Here is a 10,630-nt window from a genome sequence, read left to right on the forward strand (position 1 = left end):
GAAATAACACCTCCCTCACCGGCTACAGCCGTTAGAAAGAGACTATGAAACGTATAAAGAGTCGCGATGGAAATGTGTTGGAAAACCGACTGCTTACCTTTCGATTTTAAGAGTTTCGTAGATTATTATTTCTTGTCGCACTTCCAATTTTTCCTCAGTTTACAAACACTGACAGGAAACGCCACCGGAAGTGCTCACCGGGGAGAGCGGTGATTGGTCAGATGCCGTGTCACCTGACAGAAGGCGAATGACGCACATTCGCGGCCATAATTGTGAGGGAGTGGTGGAGGCCAGAGCTTCTTCCTCTTTTGAGTTTTTTGGCGGTTCGGCATCCATACGTGTTGCTTTACCGCCACCTGCTGGATTGTAACAGCTTCACAGTGCAAACTATGTCCGCACGGAGTGTTCCCATTCTGTAACTCAGACCCAATTCTTCTTCAAGTCTTGAGTTTCTGCAAATCCTTCCCTCTGTAACATCTAGATCTTCTCCAGATATTTCCACAATGTTCAAGAATCTCCTTGCAGCATCCAGCACCATCTTAATCCTTTCTGACTTCCCCTGTGTTTCAACAGCACAATTTATAACCGTGGTAATGAAAACCAAAACTTGTTTCTTGTCAATTGCTTTTCTGCAGATCGTACATCTCCAAGTTTTCCTCCTACAAACTTTCTGACCTCATGTTGATCCTTGAAAATCCTGTCTGTTTGTGTCACAGCTAACATCCCAACAAGATACATCTCCTGGAATCACTTGAACAATCACTCTTCTTCCTTTTCTTATTATTATTTTCAAATCCTCTCGCTCTCAGATTCCTGCTCTGACTCCATTGGTGGTGGTGGAGGCTGCATGGATGTGTGAGTTGTGTGATTTTGATAATAGATTAAACATTTAAATCATTTTTCAAGCAAAAATCCCAAACATCTAATGGTTCCCGGTTCTCAAATGTGAGATTGTGTTGCTTTCCTCGTCTTACATCATAGTTAATTGAAGATCTTTGGGTTTTAGACTGTTGGTCTGACAAAACAAGACATTTTGAGGTATTACCGTGGGCATTAGACATTGATATGAGCATTTTTCACAGTTTCACAGTTGAATCAAAAAAGATTCATGAAAATAATCATCAGTTGCAGCCCCACATTTATGGAAGCAAATAAAGGGGATCAGCAGGTAGTCATACAAAAAGTTAAATATAAAAGGATATATCAATGGTTTAAAAAAGTTTCTAATGAACTGATTTCAGAACAGTTGTTTAATTCACTGGACATGTTTCAAAACACCTTTAAAACAAAGGCCACAAATAAAGTCCTGATTTTTAACATTTATCAAGAATAAGGACACTCTATTTGTTTATTTATTCCTTCATTCATTTATTCATATTTGGGCCCATGGTCCTCAGATTTCAGAGTTTAGCATCTCCTTGTATATTACAACAGCGCTCTAAATTAAGCAAATCACATCCCTCAATTGGTCCAGCGAGGTTGTTTGTTATAAGATGTGACATGACAGGTTTTGTGCACAACCTCAAATTCTAGATAGACAAGGGGTACACTCCTATAAGTAGTGTTTTTGTTCACAAATCGTTTCCCAGTCTTTCAATTTCATCAAGTACGAAGTCCACGTCTTTCTGGGAAACCAGCGGAGAGAAAACAACCACACGGAAAAAGTTGACCTTGTTTCCCAAAGGTTGGTAGCCCACCATCATAGAGCCTCGTTTCATCATGCGTTCCTTGATGACTGGAGCTACCTGTTCAAAAGAAAGAAAACGAAACACACAGATAACTGTTAGATTTAGTGCACAGAGGTGGTACATACTTGAAGATGGTGGCCTCCATGTTTTTTAACAAAGCATGCACGCTACAAATAATTAGAAATTTGAATCTGAGTGATTAATGTGTGTGTGTGTGCAACAGAAGGAAGGAGTTAAAAATGTAAATCATGGAGGATTCAGTCTTTTTGTTCCCAGTCTACTGAAACTTACTTTCGCCAGCCTGTCCTGGTAATCTGCATTTCCTTCCTTCCCCCTCAGACTGGGTGGTATAAACCAGAAGCATACATTCACAAACTCTGGCTGTCCGTGGAGACAAATACAGACAAGTGATCAAAACTTTTCAGGGAGATAACAACTCATCTTCCTCAGTTTGCTTGAGATATTTACTTACCTCACGCAAAAGATGAAACCCTTCTCTTTTCTTCATCTGCTCCACCAGATACCTGCAGGAGAGTTGTTGAGATGTCACTTTCTGCTGGCCTGGGTCACAACTCGGCTAAAACTTTTGTTTAAAAACAAGTTTGTCTTATTTATGAAAGAAATAAGATTTTGCTGTAGTAGATACAGTAAGCAAACATGAGGTAAATGAGGGGATTAGATCCCAAAAGTAGCCTATTGGTATCTTAACCTGCTGGATGGACCCAAATGATCCTTCTTCATCCTTCAAAATCAACATCTAAATAGCAACTCAATGATGAGGGGATAAATTATTATAACTGAAATAGATATATAGCAGTTCTTTTAAATTATGCCTCTTGACCTACGTCCGGCTTGTGTTGTGCTGCATGCCTTATTCACCTCACATGGATGAATGCTTTGTCTACACGCTCTGCCAAACCAGTGGAGCCAACAGCTTTCCACATCAACCACAACTTCAGACAGTCGACCTTGCGGCTGCACTGCACTGACTTGTCCCCGATGTCCAGATTCACATCGTAGAATTTGTCTCGCTGGAAGAGGTATGTGGCGTTGGCGCAGTGGCACTGCTTCAACAAGTTCTGAGGAGAAGCAGAAGTCAATGAGAAGTAAAAAAAAAAAAAAAAAAAACTTTTTGAAAAACATTATGATGTGTATCGCATAATTCTGTAGCGACAAACTGTGAAACCAAACCGTGGTGTCCTGAAGCAACAGGGCAGAACACTGCAGGCCGGCCACCAGCATCTTGTGTGGATTCCAGGCTACTGAATTTGCTCTTGTTACACACAGAGACACATAAAAATATGACCATATCTGCCCAACTGTGTAGCTCTACTCATGTACAGGCAAATTAAAAATGCATTACATTGGCATGCATATTAATACCTGTCAACTCCTTTCATCAGATGTCTGTGTTGCTTGGAAAAGAGCACACTCCCTCCCCAGGCAGCCTGAAACACACGGCACAACAGACACAACTCTGCACGTCCTTAATGTTTAACAAATACAACAGAAGCATCACAAATACCAAAGGCTTGCCAACAGACATGGAGGACTCACGTCTACATGCATCCAGAGCTGGTGTTTCTCACAGACATCAGCTATGCGGTCCAGTGGGTCAAACGCACCCTGCACCGTGGTCCCTGAGGTGCAGCTTACAAGGAATGGCTCTGCACCCTGGTAGAAGAAAACACTGAAAGTGAACAGTTGTCATGCACTTGGTGCTTGCTGGTTTGCAGCATGAACAAAATGCAGCAGTTTCATGGTTAGTTATTGTTAAAACGAACACAAGTAACCCTAAAACCACAACTTGTTATATCTGATATAACTGGGTACTTGCGTAACATCAGTGAATTTACCTGAGATTTTGCCAGCTTTATCTTTTCATCCAGGTCCTCTGGAATCATACGGCCTCTGAAGCGCATGAGAGAGCAGAAAAAAGGCAAAGAAAATTAAGAAAGTTACGCATTTTACTGAATAAAACCCTGAGATTCATAATAGATAGGGCTGCAGCTAACAATCATTTTCATTATAGATTAATGTAGCAATATTTGTGAGTAATCGTTTAGGCTATGAAATGTCAGAAAATAGTGGAATAACACGCTAACATTGTCCAAGGTGACTTGGTGAATTGCTGGTTTTATTGGGCCAACAGTCCAAAAGATAATCAATTTACAATGATATGAAATAGAGAAAAGCTGTGAATCCTCACATTTGATAAGATGGAACCGCTTTTTGGCATCTTTGTTTGATAAAGTTCTTAAACAATTGACTGATTATGAGAACTGATGGGCTTATTTATTAATCAATTGTTTCAGCTGTTGTAATGAACAATACATTACCCATCATCCACTTTCACCAAGATGACATTGTCTGTCCCGATGCCCAGGAAGGCAGCCCCTTTCTTCACAGAGTAATGGCTCTGGAGAAACATGAGGAATACATCTGTCAATCATATTTATGTACATACAACACATAAAGTACAGCACGATCCTCAGTTTCAATCTCTACAGTGTCTGACGGCCATTCCTGACCTCTGGAGACGTAAAGATGGCGAGTCGTGGGAGACCCCACAGCCCCTGGCTTTTCACCTCTGGGAAGAGTCGATAGCGGGCAAGGTTCATGGCATACATGTTAGAGGTCGACCCCCCCGGGCAGAAAATACCATCACCTTCTGCCCAGCCAACCAGCTGCCGCAGCCCTCTCAGGACCTCCGTCTCCATCAGCACAAACACCGGGGCCACCTCATACGTGAAGCTTATAACACACAACATGTCTGATGATTTTTAAGGTTGTATTTCGTACTGTATGGCATCACATTATACACTTTATATACACAAAAATTACCACAGAGTTGAATAAACATCTACCTAACACCAATAGTGGAAAGTGCATTTACTTAAGCACTGTATTTAAGTATATATACTTTTACTCCATATTTATTTATTTGATATATAGTGACTTGTTACTTTCCAGATTCAGATTTTATGTTCAAAACATATGATCATCTAATAACATTATGCACTGCTGTAGGTTAAACAACCCAGTGGTATATGATATGGTGTATTCTGTATTCTAACTACTTTTTATACTTTCACTATATTTTGTTAGTTATTACTGCTTTTACTTATGTAGAGGATCTAAATACATCCTCCACTGCTGCCTGACACAGTCACCTTATCATCATCACCTTTGCATTATATTTTTACACACTTATTCTTGCATCCCCTATATAATTATGTGCTCATGTATTAGTTATATATTACGCTGAGTCTTACAGGTTAGTGTTGAGAGCCTCAGTGAGAAATCGTCCAGCCAGGGCATGATAGTCCATCCCGGCAAACTGCTGATTAAAAAAACGTGGGTGACCTGAAATAAAGAAGAAAAGTCTCCTCATGAAAGAAAAAGGCTCAATCTACCGTATTTAAATGTCTCAGCCGTCTCTGGCAGTTTTACTTGTCTTGATGCTGTACTTGGCGACATCTTTAACTCTCTGTAGGAGCCTGTGTTGTGGCTCCCCTGTCGCCCTCAGCTCCAGATCCAGGAGCAGAGCCAGCTCCTCCGGCTCTTTCCACTCACAAACCTGCGGGAAGAAAAAACATGGATCATGAGTTTTGTTTGGAGTAATCACTGCAATCGGACACGACTGTGATTTTAGGCTTCACAAGACGAGACCTTTTGTTTGACGTCTGTGCCCTTGCAGAGCACCTCCTCCACAATAATTTTGAAGGCTTCGTTCAAGAAGAGTTGGCCCTCCGAGTGGTCAATAAGAGGCTCGTTCAGGTCACGGTGATTAGCTGATTCCTTTACCTGCCCCTCTGCTGTTGTTGTAACAGTTGGACCCACAGACAAACACTTTCATAAGTCAGAGTTACAAACAAGAATAGACAAATAAAGCACACAGTACTTACATGAGAATTGGAGCTTGTTTGCCATATCAACGCTTTTGAAAAGTTGGTGAATCTCAACCCGTTTGTTTGTCTGTGCTGACAAAGGCAGACGCCTGAAAACGTGCTACAAAGCAAAGGTACAGCTTGTAGGAGTGGGAGGGATCAACCTTTGTCCCAGACTAAGTTAATTAATGTTGTCTGAGATGAAGGAAAAGTTTCTGTTACAAAAAAAGAAAGTTGATTGGTTTCATCAATTCACAAGTGGATTTCTCATGAATGAAAAAATGTATTGTGCATTTCATTAAATGAAAATCTCACTGGATCTCAACCTGTTTAAACCTTTTAAAGAGTATCAGATTAATTTTTCAAAGAACATTCTTGGAGTGAACTGTGGTGTAATGAGTTTATTCATTGTGTTGTGGAACATAGGCACTGCTTGTCTACCCTCTTTTACATGACGTCAAGAGCCACTATCTCAACAGGCACCAAGATGTACATTTAATCTAAAAGACCAAGATATGTAAATCAATAGGGAACATGTCAGCGTAACTGCTGTGACTCCTAATCATCTGCACATTCAGAGAAAATGACATGTTCTCCCACAAACTGAACATGTTGAGTTGAACAAAAGGTTAAAACATAAGCATATGGAGCAGTGATTACATCCTCCTCTTTAAATGCCGTAGTGTATTTACATTAAAAACGAAATGAGCACTGCTTAGTTGTTTTCCCAATTTCTCTCTCTACTGGGTGGAGAATAAAAATCATTACCACAGACACTATCAACAGGAAATAAAAACTCCTCTTCAAAAGAAACTTCATAAAACATGTGAAAAAAAATCTCACTGTCATATAAAAATAGTTGACTGTTGACCTTGAAAAAGAGGCCTCAGTGGTACTAAATGGTACTGTGGGGTAATTCCATAAAATAGTAAAGTCTTCAAGTGTTGTTTTTTTCCTGACATGGAGTGATGAGAAATGATCTATGATGAGAAACTCATTTCCAGTAAAAACCCTCTTAGGGTTTCAGTCTCAGTGAGCACCAGACAGTGAAGGCCTCAGTCGGTCTCCAACAGAAAGTCAATGCTTTCAGGCGGCAGCACCCAGTCCTCCTGACTGAGCAGGGAGTGCAGGTGAGCAGCAGTGGCTTTTCCCCTCTGGCTGGTACGCCAGTAACGCAGCATGGCGAATACTCGCTCCACGTGGATCGAATGGTCCTCTTCAATCTGCTCCAGCTTCACAGAGGGGACGTCCAGAGCCAGTCTGCCAATCTCCCTCCAGGATTTGCCAATGGTACGAGCCACGCTCATCAGCTGCTTCTCCTTAATTAAGTGAGAGCCTGTGTAATGAGACGGAGGCAGATAAAGTAAGTGATGGTCTCTGCAGTGTTTTAAGGAGAATAGCTTTGAGTGTAGTGTGACCCACCCTTGCTGCAGATCTTTTTGGACGGAATAGTCTCTTTCAAATCAGGAGCCGTTTCTCTCTTTCTTGATGTTTCTTTTTTCCCTTGTAAATAGAAAAAAACTTTTATATTTAAAATGTAACTATTTCATAATGCGATTGCTGAAAATTCTGAACAGACTTTGCCCTACCTGAAGACAGCGTGCTGACTTGCATATCCTTGATAAAGCGAAGCATTGGGAAGTTTTTCTGCAGGGCCTGGTCGTTCAGTAGTTCCAGCAGACCCTGTGCTGCTTCAGGTCCTCTCTGGATGATGTGATCCAGCAGGTCTGTGACCTTCTCACATGGATCACGGCAAGCTTTCACCTGCTGGTAGCCGCGAGGAGACAGCAAAAAGCGAGAGTCTGCATGCTGCAGGACAAAGTCAGCATCTGCGATTAGGATGTCTATTAGCTTGACCTTCAGGTGTCGGAGAAGCTGGACTTCTGCTGCTGGTTCCTCAGCCATGACTGAAGGTCACTTAAATCAGCTCCTGAGAAAATAAAGTGATGATGAATAATTTGAACGCAAGCTGATCAAATCTGAAATAATTGTAAAAGTAAATATTGAAAACATTGTGTGCAGTTCTTTTTAGTCCTGAAGTTATTTTCCATTTAGATTCTCACAATAAGGTCATGGTACACTTCTTTAAGCAATGAAACCTTCTGTCTTTGATTACCTGATATCATTGATAGGTGATAACAGGTAACATATAATAATATTCTCACATTTATTTGAGGTAACACTTCCAAGGCCACTGTAGCAGTCCCCCTAGTAGTTTATTAATGACCAACAAGCAATATGATACAAGATGTATCTAAGAATAAGTAGAGGTATTTCAAATATGTAGCTATTAGTATACTGTATATAAATTACCGAACATAACTTCTATACAGCAAGTGGGAGGTCTATTCCTGTTTGTGTGTAAAAGCTCCACCAAATAGCCTGAACAATGTCCATGTCAGTGGAAAAATTAAAAACATTATTCTCTATTTAAGTTGAAGTATAGACCGACTGGTTTGTACACGAGAAATATTCTAAGGAAAAACTTAATTAAAAACCATGTTTATTATTATTTGATATTTTAAAACAACATCTTTTACATTATGAACCGACGTGACAACAGTATTTATGTTTACATGTCACAGCAGTCCCGTGCTGAATATCTTGTGTCTGGACTTCCTGGTCTGTTGTCGTCCAGCTCCAGATGCGCTTCACATGCTCACTCTCTTACACAAAGTACGGCAAACAAAATGCATTCCCATGAGACTCTTACCATTTATTGTAACAGTTGGAGTAATAGAAAAAAAACAGGGGAGACGGAACACATGTACTCTGTTGACGTGGTTCAGATCGCAGGCGGTAGACTTCACTTCTTTACTCCCGCTGCTTTTTCTTCTTCGTCTACTTGCGACAGACTACAACCAAATGCATTGTAAATATGTGTGTTACTTCCGGTATTTCATGTCTGTGTGCCTCCGCCCAGTGCATGGATGTTTTAACTGCAGTAATCTGTCATGGCTGTGAGGATTTGGTGACACCTGGTGGAGTTGATTACGCATCGCTGTCAGTAGTGAGAGAAGTACTCGGAGATCATTTATTTAAAAAGAAAAAACGTAATAACACAATGTTTAAATAAAGATAAGATTTTATTGATCCACGAGGGGAAATCTTATTTTACAGCACAGAGACAGGCGGAGAGGTGTAAATAAAATGTAAATGTAATAAATATAAAGCTATACATACAGAGACTATACATAAGTGCAAATATTTGTGCAGAAGTCCAGTAGTGCAACTCCAGCAGCCATGGTGTGTGAACTATATATCTATATATAGTATAAGTACACAAGTATAGGCATGAATAATAGTATAAACTATATATCTATCTGTATGTCCTACAAAAATATAAAAGGAAAATAGAGGAATAGAAGAAAAGAAAATAAGATGTTATGTTTAATGTTGTTTCACTGAAATGAACTCCTGAACCAGGAGGCAAACGCTCACCGTTGTTGTGGTTCATTTAAATTGTTAAACTGTAGACTAAATGGCTTCTCCGCCTGGGCACACTTCCTCAAAGAAAGAAGCTCAAACATTCATGTCGACGCAGAGAAATGTGTTGTTGCTCACACCGTGGAAGTAGAAGGCTGTAAACATGGAATAAATATTTGATAGTTTTGTTTTGAGCAGAAAAGATTTACTGCATGAATATCAAATGGAAGAGGTGTGTGTGTGTGTGTGTGTATTTATTGGTTGAGCGTGTATTGACAAGTGCATGCAAGGCAATGTGGATGATGTAGGATATACAGCGGCTCTGAGTTGAGTGTATCACTTCAGGGAAAAGGCCTCTGACTGTTACAGGACAATTATCAGCGACCACCGGTCACACACCTGCTTAGACTGTTTACTCAGCTTCAGCTCTGGGAAATTACAAATCAATATCTTATTCCTGGACAGATATTTGCTTTACGTGAGAGGAAAAGCCTCTCGAGCCCATTTCATCCACACACAATATACACTCTGAGTTTCTGTGTGTATTAGCTGTCTGAATAAATCCAGTTTTCTTGCTGCCTACAGTGGGTGAAAAGAATAGAAAGAGAACCATCATTTGTTCTTATTATTTATTCTTACCACCCAGGTGAGACTGCGCTGTAAGAGAGTAATGCACAATTCATCCACCTTTATGTACTTCTAATGACTTTGTTATGCTATAAATTTGCATTATGTTCAGACTTTATCTTTAGAAGATAAATTGTGAAGACTTACACAAAGCCGAAATGCAGTGATCTACTGATCCAACAAAATATACACATGTTGACACTCTGGGTAGCTTTCGACTCCAAATGATGTATAATGTGCCTGTGAAATTTGCACTTAGTCGTTTTGCATTATATCACTGCAACACAAGTAGAGCGTGCTCTGTACGGAATATGAAAGTGAACTTACTTTGCCACTGATCGAGCATGATCCCACTCATACCCTTGTGCTTTTCAGGCCCCATCGCGCTCTCTGTCAAGTGGTAAACTCCATTTGTATGTGCATGCTAGTGGTGGATGGTATAATAGCTCGGACGCTCCACAGTGCTGATGGAGAATAATGTAGTTTCCTTATGAGTGGCTCTAGCTCCATTCTACAGACCTCTGCACCTGGAAAATTGGGATTTTGTAGATGAGGGTGTGTGTGTGTCTGTTTATTTATGCATGTATACGATTAAAGACTGTGCCAGTGCAGCAGCTTATCCCCTCCATGCCTTAACAGACAAATAAGATTTACATGTAAAGTAACAGAAAAGGGAAATCGCTCTTACTGACAGTCTTTAGCACTCCGAATCACAAGGGACAACATGGAGTTGGGTCTGTGTTTGTGTGGATCAACCATTGCTTTGTATGTGCTTTCACAAGACATGAGTAGGGACTTTTATTTGTATACAAAGATTCAAACATTCACATGAACAGAACTCCTTGTGGGAAGTTGTGGGAAAATATTTGTCCTTTGAATTAACATCCACTTTACAAACAGCTTCAGACACAACTCCTGTTATATTTCCATGAAACTTAAGATTCTGCACAAGAGCCCCACTCTCAGAACTAGTTTGATTTTATGTGATGAAATAGGTTT

General features: G+C 40.3%; 2 protein-coding genes across 3 annotated transcripts; both read right to left on the reverse strand.

The window, feature by feature from the left end:
* Positions 1-1,363: 1,363 nt before the first annotated feature.
* csad (cysteine sulfinic acid decarboxylase) lies at positions 1,364-5,192 on the reverse strand. Of its 2 annotated transcripts, XM_070910916.1 has the most exons (12): positions 5,142-5,192; positions 4,964-5,054; positions 4,220-4,442; positions 4,028-4,107; positions 3,545-3,599; positions 3,246-3,362; positions 3,072-3,136; positions 2,880-2,961; positions 2,568-2,767; positions 2,161-2,212; positions 1,980-2,069; positions 1,364-1,745 (listed from the first exon to the last, which is right to left on the reverse strand). In XM_070910916.1, exons 2-12 carry the CDS (start codon positions 5,017-5,019, stop codon positions 1,572-1,574), a joined length of 1,194 nt encoding a protein of 397 aa, XP_070767017.1. In that variant the 5' UTR covers positions 5,020-5,054; positions 5,142-5,192; the 3' UTR covers positions 1,364-1,571. The 2 variants fall into 2 exon arrangements, with proteins under 2 accessions (XP_070767017.1, XP_070767016.1); XM_070910915.1 differs by having other exon boundaries at positions 4,964-5,158.
* A 772-nt stretch (positions 5,193-5,964) lies between these two features.
* LOC139289422 (uncharacterized) lies at positions 5,965-8,339 on the reverse strand. Its single transcript, XM_070911026.1, has 4 exons — positions 8,292-8,339; positions 7,168-7,508; positions 7,001-7,081; positions 5,965-6,914 (listed from the first exon to the last, which is right to left on the reverse strand). Exons 2-4 carry the CDS (start codon positions 7,481-7,483, stop codon positions 6,634-6,636), a joined length of 678 nt encoding a protein of 225 aa, XP_070767127.1. The 5' UTR covers positions 7,484-7,508; positions 8,292-8,339; the 3' UTR covers positions 5,965-6,633.
* Positions 8,340-10,630: the final 2,291 nt, after the last annotated feature.

This window comes from Enoplosus armatus, chromosome 8 (genome assembly GCF_043641665.1).
Source record: "Enoplosus armatus isolate fEnoArm2 chromosome 8, fEnoArm2.hap1, whole genome shotgun sequence".
Lineage (NCBI taxonomy): Eukaryota > Metazoa > Chordata > Actinopteri > Centrarchiformes > Enoplosidae > Enoplosus > Enoplosus armatus.